Below are 21,614 nucleotides of genomic sequence, written 5' to 3'. Positions count from 1 at the left end.
AACTCTAATCCAGAGGAATCTGGAAACCAGATAAATGGGAGCAACTCCAAGGTGAATCAGTGAGTTAGAATGGAAAGAGAAAGCACTAGGTGCCACTTCTAGTCTACTTTCTGATCGTAATCTTTTAGCCTCATTTTCTCATTGCCAACAGAAAACACCATACTAAATTATTTCTATGGTCCTGGCCAGCACTGCAATTCTGATTCTTAAATTCAAAAGAGGAAATGTTGATCTTTATTTTGGAGGCTAATGTGAAGGGTGAACTGGGGCTCCGTGAAAGAAGTGCTACATGAACCAGACCTTGTAGAAGAAAGAATGTTCCAGAAAGGGGGATACTTAGCAAGGGATTCCAAAGGCATCTCAAGTGTCTGGTATTGTATTAGTTGGGTTGGGATGAAGGGTAGGCGGCTAGGGAAGTTTAAACTGGAAATGTAGATTGTGGAGTAATTTGAATACCAAGGTAAAGAAAATATTTGATCATCAGTGGGAATCCATTAAATAATTTTCAAGTGAGGCTCAGGGATAATGAATTCATCTTACGTGGATCAAAGGAAGGAGAAAGTTAGAAGACTTTGACAAGAGTGCCAGTATGACTTAATGGAGGCCAGAGCTAGGATGGATGGTGAAAAGAAGTAACAGAGATGAGAAAAGTTTTAAAGGAAGAAGTGTGAGACCTGCAGACTGACATGAAAAGAAATTCAGGAAGTAAGTAGAGGTCACCAGTATTCTGCCATGCTCTAAATTGGCTATTGTAGGTAAAAATGTGCATTTAAGTGTGTACTCTATGAATATACAATAAAAATAAGGGTTTTTTTTTTAAATCTGGATGGTAGGCAAAATATTCAGAAAAGGAGGGAAATAAGTAACTTGCTTTCAGCTATTAAATTTTGAATACAAGAGAAATCTAAGTGTATCCACATATTTAAAATGAAGTATAAAAGAAGGATTTATTCAATCAACTGTATTACTGCAGACAGGCAAATGAGATATGGTAAGGTGCCATGTTTCAGTTTGGTAGGCTGCATAGGCTATATCACCTGGATCTGCCTGGATAATTCAACCAACTTAAATGTTTATGCTCATTTCCTTACCTTTGCCAATAGTGGTTTTACTGTTTCCTTCGGCCCACTTATCACACTGTTTTGGAACCCCAGACGGCCTAGAGTTCTTTGCAAACTTTAAACACGGCTCAGAAGCATAAGGAATTGGCTCGTGTATTTGTTTTTTCAGACAGGCAATCAAAAAACATTGTTCTAAAAATACACTGGCATCAAATGGCAGATGGAAGATATTTTGATGCCTGTTGTTTACCGTGGATCAGATTGACAATAATGATAGATGTCCATAGGCAGAATTAACTTAGCTATCAGTCGTTCAAGTCTGAGGCATCTTCTGTCACTTATGAGCATTTTAGGGCCTGTCTTTATCTTCCCTCTTAGTGACTCATAATATAGCTCCAATGGGCACTGTGGAGGAGGGAGCCAGGACAGCCATCCCTACAGTGTTGCCAAATACGAAAACTCAGATCTTTTAATCTGTGATCCAAAAATTAAGATAAGAGGGAAAAAAAACATGCTCCCATAGAAAAAGAGTAGGTCATTATTTAGCTCAGAATTGTATGTTAATCACTTCACAGTTGGGCACTATGTATGGCACCCCTCCTTTTCTTATTTTCCTAAGAAACCAATTTCTATTATGTTTCATTTAAAATAAGTTTATTGAATTAAACTCAGTAAATGAAACAACTGACATGACTGGAGCTTGAAATAAACGATGTGATGATCTAATGAAATACATAATGCTAAATTGTCTTGCTTCTTACGCAAAAATTATTATTAGTCATAGCAATGCATGAATAATTAAGGACAAAACTATATTAGACATTTAATAATATTTTTATATTTATACATCTGAATTTTTAATTTTTTTAAATATATTGGTCAAATTGACTTGTGTCCAAATATTTTAATTTCATTATTTAATATATAACCTTTTTTAAAATTAGTTTATCGTCTGTATTAGGATTTCCTGCCTCTCTTTTTTCTAATAAACAACAAATATTCTCAATTCATCTGGCAGCAAATTCCTCTGATTTTGCCTTTCCTTCAACCTTTTGGTACTTCCCCCTCTCTTTGTTAAACTTTCTTTTTCTTTGTTATATTATCTATATTTGTTTCCCTAAATGTATTGCTTAAGAAAGAATGGATTTCTTTTTAAGATTTTTTTACTTTGCTTTTAAGTGTCATAGAATAGTCTCAATACTAAAAAAAATTTTTTTAAAAGAAATACTAAAGATTACTAGGAGAATGTCTTTTAATTTTTAACCAACAAGAATTCTGACTTTTCTTTTTTTCCATTTGTGTATTAGGTGGTTGTGAATGCCCTTTTAGGAGCAATTCCATCCATCATGAATGTGCTTCTGGTTTGTCTTATATTCTGGCTAATTTTCAGCATCATGGGCGTAAATTTGTTTGCTGGCAAATTCTACCACTGTATTAACACCACAACTGGTGACATGTTTGAGATCTCCGAAGTGAATAATCATTCTGATTGCCTAAAACTAATAGAAAGAAATGAGACTGCCCGATGGAAAAATGTGAAAGTAAACTTTGATAATGTAGGATTTGGGTATCTCTCTTTGCTTCAAGTTGTAAGTGAACACTCTTTTCTCTGAAATTTGTTTATTGTTTGGAATAATAAAGTGATAACATACATCTAAGTTACTAAGAAGAGACTTTAGCTATTAAGAAGGAAGTTTATAACACACTTTTTTTTTTCTAATTTTGATTTGTTAGCACAAGTCTGTTAGCCCAGGTGGGTGGCAACTTCGGCCCATGCAAGCAGTGCAGACATAGTTGATGGAGGCCAGGCAATTCAGTTCTTTCCAAAGTTTTTTTTTCTCTTCCCGCCTATATTGCTCTCTTCCCATATGAACAAGTTGATGAATAAATCAATACGTTTGCTTTATTTTTTTCTATTGCAATTAGAAAGCATTTTCCACTGATGGATCACCCTCCCCAAACATACATACTTAACACACCTGATTGGATTATAAGTAATTGGTGGCAATTAACTGCTACTGAGTTGTATGATTTGGCTTGAAGACCAGGGAATGATATTGAGGTTTTAGGGTTGGATCCTCACAGTGAAATACAAATAATACAGGGTAGTGCCTGAACCCAGAAATGAAATATAAGCAGCTGTGGCCTCACTTCAAATGACATTTCAGAACAATTACTTAAGTCTACTATACATAATAATAGTATCCTTATTGTACTTACTACTTTAAATACGTAAGTATCTGAATATTAATGTTTTTTACTACCGGGTCTCCAAAGCCTGATTTGCACAAAAGAAAAACCGTTTGCAATTTATAAAAACACAAAAGATGGTGGCCCTATAAACATCTGCATTTGATGCTGCTTTTGGCAGCAGCTGCATCATGACAAAGCAGTGGGTAAAAACAGAATCCAGATTGTTTAAAAAACATAGTAAGATACTGCTCTATTTTGGCCACTGTAAACTCAGCCTAAGGAATAAAAACAGACTATAAAAGTTCTTTCATTGTTTCTCTACAGAGGCTTTAGCACAGAAATCTATTTCTCTTCACCAGGATCATGTTTTCAATTGCTCAACCAAGAGACTAACCAAGCAAACAAACCTGCGTGGGTCAAAAACCCTTTTACCTCTCTTTCAGAGGTGTCTGTACTATGATTCCTTTATAAGTTCTTCCCACCTTCTTGTTGGAAATTCTTATTTCTCTTCTGGATGTTTCTGACTTACTCTGAATGTTTATGCAATTAAAATAGGGATTTAAAAAAATCTGGAAGTATGATTTCTTTAAATATTGTAGTGGACACATGGTGACATTTTCTTGAGAATTTATCCTAACCCTTAATTAATAACCACACTTGTAAATATCACCTAAGTGTATCACTTCCTCCATAAAATTGAGAAAAGAAAAAATATTTTGAAGCAGGTCCTTGAAATGATAAATAATTCTGAAAATGTAGGGTAAAGATCTTGCACGCAGCCATTAGATAAATTCTGCCACTAAAGAAACTCTAAAGTACTACTTTATAGTTGGCTTTGTACAGAATCACCTCTGTTGATGAGTAACTCATTGAAATGGTTCTATGAATCACTTTTCCTGTGCCTGTACCTAGTGGGTAATCGACTTGTTCCGTCATTGACCTCAGCCACTGACATTCAGTATTTCCCCCTCTGATAGATAGCTTCTATTTTGTAGCTAAGAATCATTACTTTCTTTCCACTGCCATCACACAAACCCTTCCTTGGCTTTCTTCCCATGACATCCACCATTTCACAACTGTTAGTGTTATGAAAACGAAGATGTGTTGGGATACAGATGCTGAAAGCTTTGCTAGACTTGTTCAGTAGCTAAAAACAATCCTCTCAGACTCTCAGGGCTTAAAATTTATGTCCCGGGACAAATAACAAGTTACTATAAGCTACTAGACTTGGGATCCATCTTGAATCTGAGAATGCCAAGTATCTACTGTATTATTTTCTACTTTTACCCATATTAACTCACTTTCATTAAAACTACAGGGAAAAAGGTAGAATATAGGATGATTTCTGGGTGCTATGCTTCAAAATTCTTAAAAGAATAGTTGCAACTCTGACTTTATACATGTCCATATGATCCTCAGAGTGTTATGATCAAGAGAAATGTTAAACTTTCACTTTCATCACCTTGCAGTAGATCTAAATGTAATGATTGATTTGTAGATCTAAATTGTAATTGTTTTGCTGCTACAGATATCTCCAAGTGTGTTGGCATTTGTAAAGCTTTCTAAAAGTATTCCACCAAATTTCTATAACACTTTAAATTTGCATTATTCCAAAAAAAATTTGCATTATTCCATTAATTCTAAGGAGTAGAGAAGTATTTGTGAGTTAGTTATCAAGCAGAAGGATATATCAAATAACGATTTTTGTTTGTTGTGTGTTTTAGAAATGAAAAGCCTTACTAAGATATTGTATTGGTCCAAAATCTATGTAAAACTTGTTTTGAACTGTCTTTCACATTGTTCCTTTTAAAAAATACATAAGTAAGAATATTTATTAAACATTAGGTCTGAATTATTCCAAAGTAAAGCATGCATGTCCTTTTTAATAGGCCACATTTAAGGGATGGATGGATATAATGTATGCAGCAGTTGATTCCAGAAATGTAAGTATTCCTTATCTCCTGCCTTTTTGTAACATTGGTTAGGTTCTAAAATTAATTCAACAGGGCATAGCAGCAAAATGGAGTGATTCTATGATGATTGTTTTAAAAAAGGAAAAATTGGCTCAAATTAATATTCAAATATAGCAGTGTTTATCAGAAAGATCTTACTAAAATAAATGAAAAATTATTTTGAAAGGTAAATGAATACATTCATATGTTTAATAACTGACAAATATCCCTGTATTAAATATTTTTCTATTTTACTTTCTTTTTATCTACTAATTATATAATCAGCATATGGGAGCAAATGTGAAAAAATATATGATCAGTATTGGTAGTTGAAATGTATAGTTACTCTTCATAAGTAACTATAGTAGACAGTGTGAAAAGTTATGAATGTTGTCCAGGCAGCCTTAGATTTCTATAACAATCCCTTTTACATTCATTCTTGTATAAGATTTCAGCATCTATAAATTTACTGGAGCCTTTACCAATGATGTTATCACTTCTATGGTTAACATTTCCTTTAAGTTTATATCACCAAAGTAAAGACCTACTTTATTTGGTTTCTCCTACAATAGTCTCTTTCAGGCTTTAAGAAGAGAACTGAAATCCATGCTTATTCCAACTCTGCTCTTCAAAACTTTGTAAAATTTAGTTTGGTCTGTCAGTCCTCATCTTTCCATTCTGAAGTCCAATCTATTGTTTGGAAGTCCAATCTATTGTTTAGTCTATTATCATAAAGTTTAACTTCTCTCTCTGTAATCTTTAAACTGACCTGGTAGGGCTCACTTAACTTTCTTAATGTGCACTTCCATAAGTGGCTTTAGTTTCATGTTGAGTGCTTTCCTGATATCCACCAGAGTTGTGTCATTTCATTTGTTACTTACAATTATGTTTTGGGTGTTTGGTGGGTTTTAACTGTGTTATCTTTAGAAGGACATGAATTTATTAGAGAACTATCTATTGTGACTCATTTACCCTTTACTACGTAATATGTGGTAGCTCAATGATAATTTACTGGAAGTTAAATCTAAAGACTGAATCATCAACTGAGGATTCATAAGATGGGTGTCCAGTTATGTCTACTAAAATATGTCCTAAAAAATTCAAGGACTATTGTAATGTTAAATGTATGATGCTGAACTTCTAAATGAATAACTCAGTTCTTGTTTACCAAATAAATTCATACATACACAAATAGTTGTGTCTAAGCATAGTCTATACATATTTACTAGAATAAAATTTTTCATTAATAATGTTTAAATTATTAAAACTCAGTACCTAAAAATATTTTACCAAATTTAGCACTCTACTATCCAAATAGCAAGATACTAGTTGTATTTATAGTTATAAAAAATAGATTCTAAAGTGTCATAATAACTATATTTTTTACATGAAAACATCTCTTAAGGCTAATTTCAGAGACTTTTTTTAGAGGCAGCTGATTCAGAGGGAAAAAGAAAAGTACTGCTAAGTATTACTAGGCATTTTCTTTTCTATTCTCATGAAAATGCACCAATGACTTCTAGCATCAAAATGTATTGTGACATTTTACAAACTATTCTCCTTTGGTAGGTGGAACTCCAGCCTAAGTATGAGGACAGTCTATACATGTATCTTTACTTTGTTATTTTCATCATCTTTGGGTCCTTCTTCACCTTGAATCTGTTTATTGGTGTCATCATAGATAATTTCAACCAGCAAAAAAAGAAGATAAGTATTTCTAATATTTTCTCTTTCACTAAGATAGCAAAATTATTTGAAGCATTCTCTCCACTAAATGAGTACTTTGATTCAGAAGCCAAATGGGCATATATATTAAAATCTATTTTTCATCCGTTCCTTCTACCATCTACAGCCCATTTCCTTCAGGGTATAGAAAGCCAAGAATGACTGGGTTCCATTCCTGTACATAGGTTCATAAAACCTCTCTCTCTCTCTCTCTCTCTTTTTTTTTTTTTTTTTTTTTTTAGCCAGGGGCCACATTTTCAGTCCTTTCAAAGAGAATAATTAGAAAAAAAACTAGAAAAGAACACAGCATATGCCCCTTTTCCAAAGTCAACTCATTGTTTTATCCCTGTAATTCCCCTATTTAAAATATTCTTTCCAGTGAAAACCCTTAGAATGTTTGCAATAAATTAGGCAAAAGATTTGCGTAAGCATCTCCTAGTGTTTCTTTTCACATTTTTTCCTTCATTGGATCTTTTTATAATTTCTATTTCCTTCTCCTTGGTATTTAATTATAAAATATTAGTCCCAGTGTTGAATTGAACAGCTCTTTATCTTATTATCATTTATAAAGCCCATTTTATCATCCTGATTATATATGCACATTATAGAAAGTATGAAAAGTAAAGAAATACCATTACTTGGGAGTAATCACTATTCATGCTTTATGTTTTTCTGTTCACACTTTTCAAACATATATTCTTGTTATCAAAATTATTTTATCTATAGTTATAAATTCTCTTTTTGAGTTAACATAAGTATTTTTCCATTTTGTTAAGTCTTTGTACGTAGATTATCATAATTTACTTAACTATTTCCCCAAAAATTGATGATTTATGTTGTTTCTAATCTTTAATGATTTAAGGAGTACCTAGTCAAAAGTCTTTGTGCCAAAACATAAAAAATAAAAATTAGTATTTAAGTATTTTTCTCAAGACAAATTTCCAAAGTATTTTGCTTCCTCCAAACAATATGCTTGCTCATAGTCTCAATAACAGTGTATGGATGTGCTCAGGTCACTGCTGCTTCACTGGCATCAAACATTCTGTTTTTAATACTTGACATTTGATAAATGAAAATTGCTTTTAATTTTAATTTTTATGTCTATTATTACTAGTAGATTTGAACATGTTTCTGGTGCTTTTTGTCATTTATATTTCTTCCTTGTTGATTATTCCTTCATCTTATTTGTTCAGTATATTTTGTTATTGTATGAGTGCTTCCATTGTATGAGATGTTTTCACTATAGAAATTTCCTGTCCCCACCCCCTTTTATTGTTATTAATATATTCTATGATCAATGTCAGGTCTTTATATCACTTATTAGCCTGGGTTGCAATCCTCCGTACCTCCTGGCCTGTCACATCCTTGCCATACTAATGATCTCTGATCCCTAACACTTCTACCAACTTGGCCAATTTCCTTTTTATCCTTTTGTTTCAATTCTTGGCTGAGTGAAGGTGGATTATAATAACTTTAACCCATCCTACAATATACATACTCTAATGCATTGCTGCACTGGAATAAGAAAATGATTGTCTTTAACTTCTGAAAAGCAGTCTGTCTAGCATTAGAAACTTATTATTTCATGTTTCAGCAAATCGTATTTTACCACTCACTTATTATATAGTGTTGGGTAAAATACTTAGCCTCTCAGTTGCTTGTTTTCATTCTGCCATAAAATAATACTGAAAGTAATAAAGTCAATGTTGGATGACTGTGAGAATTAAATAATACTGTAGCACCTAAAAAATGCAATTCGTATTTTTCAAATTTAAAATTCTAGGCTTAATTATTTTATCTGTTTCCTTTTTTAACCATCCTTTTCCTGTTTTAAGTTTAACATTGAAAAATTATGCTCAAAGGGGCACAGTTTTCACCAGTTTTTATTTTTCTTTTCTATACTTTGGAGGTCAAGATATCTTTATGACAGAAGAACAGAAGAAATACTATAATGCAATGAAAAAATTGGGATCAAAAAAGCCACAAAAGCCTATACCTCGACCAGGAGTAAGAAATACCAAATGATACGGGAAAAAAATAAACAAAGACAAAAAATTGCATGTGTTTTCTTACAGAAGAGATAGCAGCTAACATTTCCAGCAGCAAAGATTTCTTCCATTTTTAGAATATCATTAATTCATACCTTTTATGGTAATGGTAAAAATTACTTAAAAAAAAAAAAAAAGACCTTGGGGCGCCTGGGTGGCGCAGTCGGTTAAGCGTCCGACTTCAGCCAGGTCACGATCTCGCGGTCCGGGAGTTCGAGCCCCGCGTCGGGCTCTGGGCTGATGGCTCAGAGCCTGGAGCCTGTTTCCGATTCTGTGTCTCCCTCTCTCTCTGCCCCTCCCCCGTTCATGCTCTGTCTCTCTCTGTCCCAAAAATAAATAAACGTTCAAAAAAAAAATTAAAAAAAAAAAAAAAAAAAAAAAAAAAAAAAAAGACCAGAAAGAAAAAGAAGAAGCAGAAAAATGCATCCTTGTTTTCAGGGGACTTCTAATTACACAACTAGAATCCAACCTAAATGGCGAAGGCACATAAACAATGTGTTACGCACAAGAAAAAGCTGTTCAGAACTCAAAAGTAGTTGCTGAGTCATCTTAAGAAGAGGGATAAAATTTGGATGGGATTAAAAAGCATGCAATTTTCTGCTAGGTTAACAAAGTGATGAAGTGCTGAGTGAAATAACATCTTACTTCCCTTGTATTGTCCGTTAGATGTACTGAGTGGAGAAAAAAAGAATTCTAGTATCTGCTGTTTGTATAGATGGCTATATAGTTAGAAGTTACTAATGTCTTCAGCCATCGGGGGCAATAAATACAATTCATGATGATAACTAACAATCCTCATGCTTCCATGATAAACCAACCAAACAACTCCTGTGAAATGGAGAAGCCTTATCCTACACTGTATTGATTTTTGTGATGATGATTTGTGAAGTTAAAATAATTCCTGAGGCACATTAGGGAACAAAATACTAGTGAACATTCATACTGTGCCATCCAACAGTTGCCTTCTTGAAAATGATGAGAAATACATACTGTTCTCTACTAAACCTTAACCCTGGAAGTAGAAATGGGTCAACTGTGTGTAGAAAAAATGTAAGATAGAAGATATCCTCAGAATTCCTCAGCAGCCTAAGGAAATGAGCCAGACAATGGCCTGCAGTGACTAACAGTGGCAGAAATGAGGGGCAGAATGACAGATCAGTGATGGGGACATTAATTTTTGACATCAAAGTATAAAGAAGGTCATTATGGTCTGATTATTCCTGTGTAGGGTCAGCATTCTATGTCTGACAGTCAACAAAGACTTTTGGTGGAAGAACATCAATATCGCCATTCATAGGTTTTAAATGCATAATGTTATAGACGTGTCCTGGAAATCCCAAGTTCTCTTTAGCAATTCTTTGAGAATAAGACAAATGGAATGTTGCTAGATACTATATTTTGAGATGCCTGCATGGTCCAACTGATCATGGGATATTCTAGTAAAATAAAATTAGGCAGGTTTCTCTATTTCTCATAATCTTAATATGTTAATATACATTTGTGCCTCTGGGTGAAGAGTATAGTATGCAATGTTTCTTATCAGAAGTACCCTTTTGACAGGGATCATTATTCTGTGGAATACCCATTGGTAAATAGAAGTTTAGGTTATTAAATTTTTAAAATTAATGTGTTACAAGCCATCTTTTACACCATTCAGAGTCAGTGGTTACTATGTATAATATTAGAAAGTTAACCAATGCAGAAAGTACTTAGGCAGATGCTAATATGTACAGGAAAACTCCTCGGTTGCTAAAAAGCTTTCCTGTTTCCCTACAGAACAAATTTCAAGGAATGGTCTTTGACTTTGTAACGAGACAAGTCTTTGACATCAGCATCATGATTCTTATCTGTCTCAACATGGTCACAATGATGGTAGAAACAGATGACCAGAGTGAATATGTGACAAACATTCTGTCGCGCATCAACCTGGTGTTCATTGTGCTGTTCACTGGAGAGTGTGTGCTGAAGCTCATCTCCCTCCGCCATTATTATTTTACCATAGGCTGGAATATTTTTGATTTTGTGGTCGTCATTCTCTCCATTGTAGGTAAGAAGTATTTAATATCTCTTCAATTCTGTTCAATAAAAGTAAAAGTTGTAACATTTGCTTTACATTAGAGGTCATCCCACCACTCAGAAATCACTACTCTGAAATTTTCTATATGTTTCATCCAGGTGTGCTTGTTTTTCTTACAAAATGAGGCTCCTGCTATATGTACAACATTGTATCCTATGTTCACCATTTTAGATTAGGTATATTATTTGTGGATCTAGTATGTTCCCATTAATTTGAACTAGGAATATGCTATTAACTAAGATCAAAAATGTTTTCGACATGTTTAGATTAAGTAGCCTATATAATATCTAGATGATTCTGTTGAGAAGAGAACTAAAAATTTAGTCTGGTCCTAAGGAAAGACACTGCATTGGAGATATAGACACAGAGTCATCAGCATGTAGACAGGAGTGGAAGCTGGTGTGAAGATAAAGAAAGGCATAGAGTGAAAAAAAAATAAAGATAAGAACAGAATGTTAGCAAATACAGATGGAAGTTTCTTTCAGGGTATCAGGTAGAGATTTTCTAGATAACCTTGAAATGGAGTTATACTAATGATGCACAAGGGGATGCGAGGTGGTATGGGACATCATTTTATCATTATATACTTAAAAGTCTGGAATGTACAACACATCACATCAGTAACAGCTCATCTCATTAAAGATACAACTCTAGCTCCAGGGAAGTGGAGAAGTGTATCTGTGGGCCTAAAGTATTCATTCTTTCCTAAACCAGATAATATGATTGGGTCAACATTTTACCATTCAATATGGGGCACCTCTGATGGGTAGATTTTCATGCCATTACCTCCTCTTAAGGAGTTGGTTTTATATCCAACTCGTATATTGCAGGTATCCTCTGATTTCTAAAGTAATCTGTGGTGCAGTCAGTTGTGGATAGGGTACTAAGGTTATATTCACCTCTCTCTATCTCACTCTCTCTTTATCATCCTTTTTCTCTCCCTCTCTCACACACCCACACACACTTAGACTAACACTTTTCTAGAATGAGACAGTGTAACTTGAAAGACCTTGGTTTTCTGAACCAATCAGGAAATTAGTTCAATTGTTACTTCATTATCTAAAAAGCAAATAGAGAAAAAATCTTAAAAGAAGTGGCTGAGAGACCAACGTTAGACGCAGGAGACCAGAAAGGGCACCAGCTTGGATCCTTTTAGAAATGTAGCAGCACATATATATAATATGTAAAAACATTATAGTGGAAGCTCAGGCAAGTACCAAGTTGATGGAGAAATGAAAATAGTATTAAAAACGGTAGTTACTGGGGCGCCTGGGTGGCTCAGTCAGTTAAGCATCCGACTTCAGCTCAGGTCATGATCTCACGGTCCGTGAGTTCGAGCCCCGTGTCGGGCTCTGGGCTGATGGCTCAGAGCCTGGAGCCTGCTTCCGATTCTGTGTCTCCCTCTCTCTCTGCCCCTCCCCCATTCATGCTCTGTCTCTCACTGTCTCAAAAATAAAAACGTTAAAATAAATAAATAAATAAATAAATAAATAAATAAATAAAAACGGTAGTTACTTTTAGATGGGTAAGGACTGAATAGGCAATTTCAGAAAAAAAAATAATTGTATTCATATAAATATGTACTTATATCCTTGGCCACTGCTGTTCAGACAGACTTGGTAATTTTTAACTCATTTTTTTTTTATATTTAGTCTTGAGATTTTATGTAAGCTAAAGATAGTCTTTAGACATCCCTCAAAGACAAAAGTACCGTAAAATTATTTCTGAACATTGTCTTAACTTGGACTGCCATAACAACTTACCACACACTGAGTGGCTTAACCAACAGAAATTTATTTTCTCATAGTTCTAGAGGATAGAAGTCCAAGAACAAGCTGCCAGCATAGTGGGTTTCTGGTGAGGGCTCTCTTCCTGTCTGGTGGATGACTACCTTCTTGTATGTCCTCATATGGCAGAGAGAGAGGAGATAGTTCTCTAGTGTTTCTTCTTACAAGGGTACCCACCCTATGACCTCATCTAAACGTAATTATCCCCTCAAAACTTTCTCCAAATACTATGCATTGGAGAGTTAGAGTTTTAAAACGTGAATGGGGGGTAGTGAGGAGGAAGGACACAATTGAGTCTATAACAAATATTGAGTTGAATTTAATACTGAATGTCAAAATTAAAGTTCATTAATAATATATATAATATATACAGTTATATGTATATTATATGTATGTCAAATTTAAGATTTTGCAACTGAATTTCAGGATTCTGAACTTTACCTTAGAGCCTTAACAAAATTTTGATTATTATCTTAGTGGATAACTTCAATGGTTGGTATTCTCATTTTTTATCCACAGGCATGTTTCTGGCTGAGCTGATAGAAAAATATTTCGTGTCCCCTACCCTGTTCCGAGTGATCCGTCTCGCCAGGATTGGTCGAATCTTGCGTCTGATCAAAGGGGCGAAGGGGATCCGCACGCTGCTGTTTGCTCTGATGATGTCCCTTCCCGCCTTGTTTAACATCGGCCTCCTGCTCTTCCTGGTCATGTTCATCTACGCCATCTTTGGAATGTCCAACTTTGCGTATGTTAAGAGGGAAGTTGGAATTGATGACATGTTCAACTTTGAGACCTTTGGCAACAGCATGATCTGCCTGTTCCAAATTACCACCTCTGCTGGCTGGGATGGATTGCTAGCACCTATTCTCAACAGTAAACCACCTGACTGTGATCCTAATAAAGTTAACCCTGGAAGCTCTGTTAAGGGAGACTGTGGGAACCCATCTGTGGGGATCTTCTTTTTTGTCAGTTACATCATCATATCGTTTCTAGTTGTGGTGAACATGTACATCGCTGTCATCCTGGAGAACTTCAGTGTCGCTACTGAGGAAAGTGCAGAGCCCCTGAGTGAGGATGACTTTGAGATGTTCTATGAGGTTTGGGAGAAGTTTGATCCTGATGCCACCCAGTTCATGGAATTTGAAAAACTATCTCAGTTTGCAGCTGCTCTTGAACCCCCTCTCAATTTGCCACAACCGAACAAACTCCAGCTCATTGCCATGGACCTGCCCATGGTCAGTGGGGACCGGATCCACTGTCTTGACATCTTATTTGCTTTTACAAAGCGGGTTCTGGGAGAGAGTGGAGAGATGGATGCCCTTCGAATACAGATGGAGGAGCGATTCATGGCTTCTAATCCATCAAAGGTCTCTTATCAGCCAATAACTACGACTTTAAAAAGGAAACAAGAGGAGGTGTCTGCTGTAATTATTCAGCGTGCTTACAGGCGCCACCTTTTAAAGCGAACTGTAAAACAAGCTTCATTTACCTATAATAAAAATAAAATCAAAGGTGGGGCTAACCTTCTTGTAAAAGAAGACATGATAATTGACAGAATAAATGAAAACTCTATTACAGAGAAAACTGATCTGACCATGTCCACAGCAGCTTGTCCACCTTCCTACGATCGGGTAACAAAGCCAATCGTGGAAAAGCATGAGCAAGAAGGCAAAGATGAAAAAGCCAAAGGGAAGTAAATGAAAATAAATAAGAATAATTGGGTGACAATTGTTTACAGCCTGTGAAGGTGATGTATTTTTGTCAACAGGACTCCTTTAGGAGGTCAATGCCAAACTGACTGTTTTTACACAAATCTACTTAAGGTCAGTGCCTACTATAAGACAGTGACCCCTTGTCAGAAAACTGTGACTCTGTGTAAAGGGGAGACGACCTTGACAGGAGGTTACTGCTCTCACTACCAGCTGACACTGCTGAAGACAAGAGACAAAATGGCTACTCAGACTGTAGGGACCAGTTCAAAGGGGTGCAAACCTATAATTTGGGGGTTGTTTAACATGAAACACTTTAGTGTAGTAATTGTATCCACTCTTTGCATTTCAACTGCCACATTTGTCACATTTTTACAAACTCTGTTAGGGGATTCATCTTTTTTTTAATCCATATGTTGTTTATTATATGTGACTATTTTTGTAAATGGGGTTTCTGTTGTGAAATAGACAAAGGGTCTCTTCAACAGGTATGCCACCGGGGGTTATCACAATCACACGGCCTCCCATCTGCACAAAGGTGTGGTTTGCATGAGGGCATGCTGCACTTAGAGATCATGCATGAAAAAAAAAAAAAGTCACAAGGAAAACAATGAGTTCTTAAATTCCATCCATCTTCCTGGGAGGGGTAATTGGGTGATAACTGGAGGTGCTTTGCTGATCTTGTTTCATCAAATCCAGCCACCAGACCAAGTGGATCATTTTGGGCAGGGGGAGGGGGTAGGCCATTAAATCTTAGCAGGTGCAAACTTCATTCAAATGTCTGGAGTCATAAATGTTGTGTTTCTGTTTATCGTATTTAAAAAAAAAAAACTGAAAAATGAGCATTGCTTCTCCCCGAAGACTGAATTGACCAAAAGAACCCTTTATAAATTTCTGCTTAATCCTGCACTTCGTTTAGCCATCTTCAGCTCAGCAGGTTGACAACTGTATATGTTAATGAAATGCTATTTATTATGTAAATAGTCATTTTACCCTGTGGTGCACGTTTGGGCAAACAAATAATGACCTAAGCACAGTATTTATTGCATCAAATATGTACCACAAGAAATGTAGAGTGCAAGCTTTACACAGGTAATATAATGTATTCTGTACCATTATAGATAGTTTGGATGCTATCAATGCATGTTTATATTACCATGCTGCTGTATCTGGTTTCTCCCACTGCTCAGAATCTCATTTATGAGAAACCATATGTCAGTAGTAAAGTCAAGGAAATTGTTCAACAGATCTCATTTCTTTAAGTCATTAAGCAATAGTTTGCAGCACTTTAACAGCTCTTTGGTTATTTTTAAATTTTAAGTGGATAACATATGATGTATAGCCAGACTGTACAGACATGTTTAAAAAACAAACAAACACTGCTTAACCTGTTAAAAATGTGTTTAGAATTTTATAAGCAAATATAAATACTGTAAAAAGTCATTTTATTTTATTTTTCAGCATTATGTACATAAATATGAAGAGGAAATTATCTTCGGGTTGATATCACAATCACTTTTCTTACTTTCTGTCCATAGTACTTTTTCATGGAAGACATTTGCTAAACAAGAAATGAAAACAAGACTGGGTAGTTGTAGACTTCTGCTTTTTTATTAAATTTGCTAATTTTAGATTATTTCATAATTTTAAGGGGCAAAATAGGTTCACAAGCCACGTCCAAATTATGCTCTGCAATTGGAAAAGGGTATAACATTTTAGTTATATTTTTGGTAGTGCCTGCACAAACTGATTGAAGGTAGTGCTTATTTTTCATTTTTGTCCTTTTTTTTTCTAATTTCTGTTTATGTTTTCATTTCTTTGGAGTCATCCTGCTCTAGATTGCTCTAAATATAATGCAGGTTTCACATATTTTTTTCCACAAGAACAGAGAGTAGTGAACTTATGTAGTCAATTACATCAGGATATTTTGTGTTTCTTACAGAAGCAAACCATAGGCTCCTCTTTTTCTTAAAATTACTTAGATAAACTGTATTCGTGAACTGCATGCTGGAAAATGCTACTATTACCCTAAATGATGCTAACCAACATTAAAAATGTGCAAAACTAATAAAGGTTACATTTTTTATTTTATTGTTTGCCTAGTTACTTTTTGTTAACAGCATTTTATAAGAAAACGAAGATATTTTATTCTACAAATTGGGGGAGAAAGGGAAAGACACAAACACATAGTGAGTCTACCTGAGCTAACAGAAACCCTGGGGTAGAAATGGGACTGGGAGGAATGATCTCCCAAGGGCTACAAGCAGTAGGAAGTGACTTCCGCTAGAAGGAACTCATGTCAGAGCATAAGCTGGTAGCTTTCACTGGAAAAAAAGTATGGGAGCCAGAGCCATGGTAGATGGCCTCTTGAGATACGAAAAGAAGCCCTCAAATCTGTATTTAAAAAATTAAAAGTTGCTATGTGTGAGTAGGATATTTTGTTTGCTCCTCTAGAACCACTCTCCAGGCTTCTCCTCCTGCTCTGTGGAAGGGTGATTTTCTACATTGCTCTCTTACCCTTTGGCTCCCAACTGGTCTGGCTAATGGAAAGTCCCAGCAGGAAAGTACCATCAAGGAAAGCACCAGTGGGAGAGAGCTAACTTGGGTATTTATTCCCCAGTTCCTTCTTTGCTGAGTTGCTCTGGGTTGGCAGTGGTGCATTTATCAACATAAAGTTATACTTTTGGTCAGACAATCCCATCCTACAACAAAAGCTACTTGGGGTTCTGGTCTTCACTCCCCTACTTGTTCTCTTAGACCTGTGGCTGGACTTCTCTATTCCTTGTAGCTCTCCCCTAATCTTGCTGATGCCTTTTCAAATGGCCCCTTCATGACAACATTCTCTGTTTCACCTATCTCCTGTCCTGTCGACACAGTAATTAAATAGCTTGTGAAATGGGTCAAAAGGCAAAAATCTGCTTTAGGTCAGCTTGGAGACTCAATCTAACTGGCTATACATAAAAGACCAGGAACTGGAGAAACTCCACTGAAGTCAACCAAAGAATTCAATTCATAGAGATCATAGAAAGGTTACTACAGTGGTCTGGACAGTAAGATTGACAGTCTAAAAACCTTAGCTAAATTTATGAGGAAAGAGAAGCCCTCACCTGTCATCAGGTAGTACAATCTCAGTTATGAAGCTAGAAGGGGGAACATGGCCTTGATGGGAAAAGGAGCAGTCATGCACTACTTTTCTTATCCTTCTACACTCATAACATCACTTTAAAACAACACGACAATAAATACCGATTTATTAGTGACTGAAAAGTACTTCCCATTTCCAACCAACATAAATAAGGATTATGGGAAAATCTCTACAGATTTTTTTATACTCCACATCCACACCAGTAGTTACTGGTACTTTTCCAAATACAAAAAGAACTAGTGAAACAGAATCATAAATTACCATAGTCATGTTGGTATTATTTTACATAATACTTGTGATGCCAAAAAGTAATATAATGCTCAAGGAATGTTGAATCACATCAGTGGGACAAAGACAGTGGCTTGAAAGAGGTTCCCATTGGTCAAAACTGGGGGAATTTGAGAATCAGAAGAGATAACGATAGTAGTAGATTACAACCTATTTAATAAAATAAGAATTCATAAGTATATACTGATATAAATAAATGGACAAAAGCAAAAACCTCTTCCTTATTGTGAATTTTAACTAACAAGTGTAGAAGAAATACTACAGTTAGAAAATGACCATTTGGCAACCTTGAGAATGACAATTGATTCATGCAAAAATAATGAATGCTAAACTCATGAATGAAAGTTTGATGAGGAATAAGAAATTTACATTGTCTCAAAGAATCTCTTTCGCATTAATTAAAGATTTTTTAAGGAGAGTTTATAGTGGAAAAATCTAGCAGGTACTACCTTCAAAGATATCATCAATTATACTGCCAACTACACTGAAAAAGACACATGATTTCTTGGTATCCAGTCAAAGCTGCATTACACGAACTTAACCATAAGGAAAATCAGATTGAGGACATTCTATAAAATAATGTTAATTTCATGAAAAACAAAGGAAGTTCAGAAACTGCCTGAGGTTGAAGAGCTATGAAAACTAATGATTCTGGATTGGATACTAGACTGGCAAAATAACATCAATTACAGATATTGTTGAGAAAACTAAGTTTGAATATGGACTGTTGATTAATTATTAGTATTATGAAAATTGATTTTTCTAACTGTATTAAGTCTAATGCAGCTATTATAACTATAGGTAATATATTCCTTCTTGGAAAATGCATACTTTTTAGGGGTGAATGGGATGATGTCTGCAATTCACTCTCAAAAGAAAATGTGTTCAAAGAAAAATGTATTATGTGTATGTGTGTATACTTAAAAGATAGATATAGTAATAGATGTGGTATATCTTTGGGGAAGGGAAGAGTTTTTTTGTTCCTGTTGTGTTATGTGTTATTTAAGTGTGTATGTATGTGTGTTAACCCTATTTTCTACCCTCAAAATTAGATATACTATCTCCAATTATTTCAAAGAATGCTTTATTTTAACTACAATTCTTTTTTTCCTGGAAGTCATATTTCTAAAATTACTTAAATGATTACATTCTTTGACTTTTATGATAATCCTTACATTGCTAAAAAAAAAAAAAAGACAACTTTAAAATAAAGATGTGACATAGTGGTTAAGACATCTGTTTGAAACTAGACAGACATAATTGAAGCTTTGTAATCTAAATGCTGGTAATTCTATCCATATCATACAAGAAGGTAGTTTATTGGCTTTCTGAGCTGGAGCCCAGATATTCTAAGTATAAACCAATAACCCAAACACAGTTCCACAGACCAGCACCCCCATGACAAGGTTTTCATATGCCTACACTTAAGCCAGAAAATTAACAATAATGTTATAAATATTTACAAAATTTAATGTATTCAATTTAAAAATTTAATTGTAAAATTGTGTCTCATACTTTTTTTGAAGACTAAAATCATCTTTATGTTAAAATGCTTTTTATTTAGAAATTATGGTGAGAATAAATGATAGTAGGTTATTTGTTTTAGTATTTTATTTGGTCAGATTAAAAATTGGCAACTTTGTGTTGGTCCTCTCATTTTTACTTTACTGGTACATGAATTCAAAAATCTAGGAACGATTGGGGTAGACAAATATTACCTGACCCCATAAATTTGTGTGTTTGTACGTGGATACCAGAAAGTTCAGATTAGAACTAAATAAACTGTATTAAAGACAGCAAATACGTCTTGTAATTGCATATTCTATCATGTGTACACTCGAATTTCATATTGTTATAAGAAAATAAATGTTTCTCAGTCACTAAGAATTTATTAAAATGTTTTTAGTCAAAAATATTGCTTCAATCAGATGCAGCTGATAATACTGTTCTTCCTGGCGCATGGGAATATTCTTCGAGGTTATCAATTTACATTGATTCAATCAATATGGCAGCAAAGGCATGGGAGGAAGAAAATATTCCAGGCAACCAAGAGTTGCTGGAGAGGTTGCATCACCAAGAAATGCTTAAGATCGCAGGTGAATAATCCTCAGTGTCAACTGAGTACTCAGTGTTGCTCAAGTCCTTTATCATCCCCTCAGAACACTCATATTTTCAGGTAGCTCTACCTCTTACCAAGAAACATGAGGACATTGCCATGAAGTTCCTCAAATTCTTTCCTCTCCAGTGAAAAATATGTCTTCCTTCCCTCCCCTTTCCATCCCTTTTCTTCCATTCCCTTCTTTGCTCCTTGTCTTTGCTTTCCATCCTTTCTCCTTCCTTCTCTCTCCCTCTCTATTCCATCCTCCTCCTTCCTTCATCTGTCCAGAGATCATTTTTCCCCATTCATTTTTACATATGTTGATACCTTGCGCTATAAGCTGTTTGCCTTCTCTTGATCTTTACTCTCTCTTCTTTATTGATCCATTCGGTCCGGATTTGCATTTTCAAAATTTGTTCTTCTAATCTTGAGAACTAATTTTGCTCAACTCTGATGCATCTTTATGCACTGTCCCATTATCTCATTCCTTTAAAAAATTACCTTCTGAAATCAGGGTTCTATGCTGACCACCTTCACTCTTAGTTATCAATGATATCAATGAGAAAACTTGTCTGTGAATAATCTTGTTGACCTTAGTACACTGAGTTTTCAAAATGCTATGCTGGCTACTATCAGTAACATTATAAGGAAAAGATGAAAATACTTACAAAAGGTAGATATAGGAACAAAGAATATTACCTACTTGGAGCAAAGCTGTATATACTCTGTTTCTGGTTATCATGAATTACATCTTCTCTATTTAATGTTTGCTAAGAAGGGAAAATTATTCACAGAGCTATTCAACTGTACACTGTAGCATTTTGTTTGTTCTGTTGTTTTCTAAAAATGTAGGCTTTGTTTATAAGGGATAGAGACCAAAAAGTTCTCCCCCCCCCCCAGGTTTTTATTTAAATTCCATTAGTTAACATACGGTGTAATATTAGTTTCAGGTGTAGAATTTAGTGATTCAAAACTTACAGACAACTCCTGGTGCTCATCCCAATAAGTGCCTTCCTTAATCCCCATCACCTGTTTAACCTATCTCTCTGCCCACCTCCCCTCTGGTAACTATCGGTTTGTTCTCTGAGAGTCTGTTTCTTGGTTTGCCTCTCTCTTTCCCCCATGTTCATTTGTTTTGGTTCCTTTTTTTTTTTTTTTTAATTTTTTTTTTTCAACGTTTATTTATTTTTGGGACAGAGAGAGACAGAGCATGAACGGGGGAGGAGCAGAGAGAGAGGGAAACACAGAATCGGAAACAGGCTCCAGGCTCTGAGCCATCAGCCCAGAGCCTGACGCGGGGCTCGAACTCACGGACCGCGAGATCGTGACCTGGCTGAAGTCAGACGCTTAACCGACTGCGCCACCCAGGCGCCCCTGTTTTGGTTCTTAAATTCCACATATGAGTGAAATCACATGGCACTCGTCTTTCTCTGACTTATTTCCCTTAGCGTATACTCTTTTGCTCCATTGATGTATTGCAAATGGCAAGATTTCATTCATTTTTATGGGTGAGTAATAATCCATTTTGTGT

General features: G+C 35.2%; 1 protein-coding gene across 6 annotated transcripts in view; it reads left to right on the top strand.

The window, feature by feature from the left end:
- The window catches only part of LOC123599015 (sodium channel protein type 1 subunit alpha), a 157,042-nt gene extending 140,399 nt beyond the window's left edge, over nucleotides 1-16,643 (top strand). For all 6 annotated transcript variants that reach the window (XM_045480070.1, XM_045480068.1, XM_045480074.1 and 3 more), the window contains exons 22-27: nucleotides 2,369-2,650; nucleotides 5,144-5,197; nucleotides 6,776-6,913; nucleotides 8,834-8,938; nucleotides 10,756-11,026; nucleotides 13,363-16,643. In XM_045480070.1, the coding sequence (XP_045336026.1) occupies nucleotides 2,369-2,650; nucleotides 5,144-5,197; nucleotides 6,776-6,913; nucleotides 8,834-8,938; nucleotides 10,756-11,026; nucleotides 13,363-14,540 (2,028 nt within the window). In that variant the 3' untranslated portion in view covers nucleotides 14,541-16,643. The remainder of the gene's footprint in view (nucleotides 1-2,368; nucleotides 2,651-5,143; nucleotides 5,198-6,775; nucleotides 6,914-8,833; nucleotides 8,939-10,755; nucleotides 11,027-13,362) is intronic.
- The last annotated feature ends 4,971 nt before the right edge of the window (nucleotides 16,644-21,614 follow it).

The sequence above is a fragment of the Leopardus geoffroyi genome, chromosome C1 (assembly GCF_018350155.1).
Source record: "Leopardus geoffroyi isolate Oge1 chromosome C1, O.geoffroyi_Oge1_pat1.0, whole genome shotgun sequence".
Lineage (NCBI taxonomy): Eukaryota > Metazoa > Chordata > Mammalia > Carnivora > Felidae > Leopardus > Leopardus geoffroyi.
The sequence above is the reverse complement of the archived record's forward strand: the minus strand, read 5'-3'. Positions and strand labels throughout refer to the sequence as shown.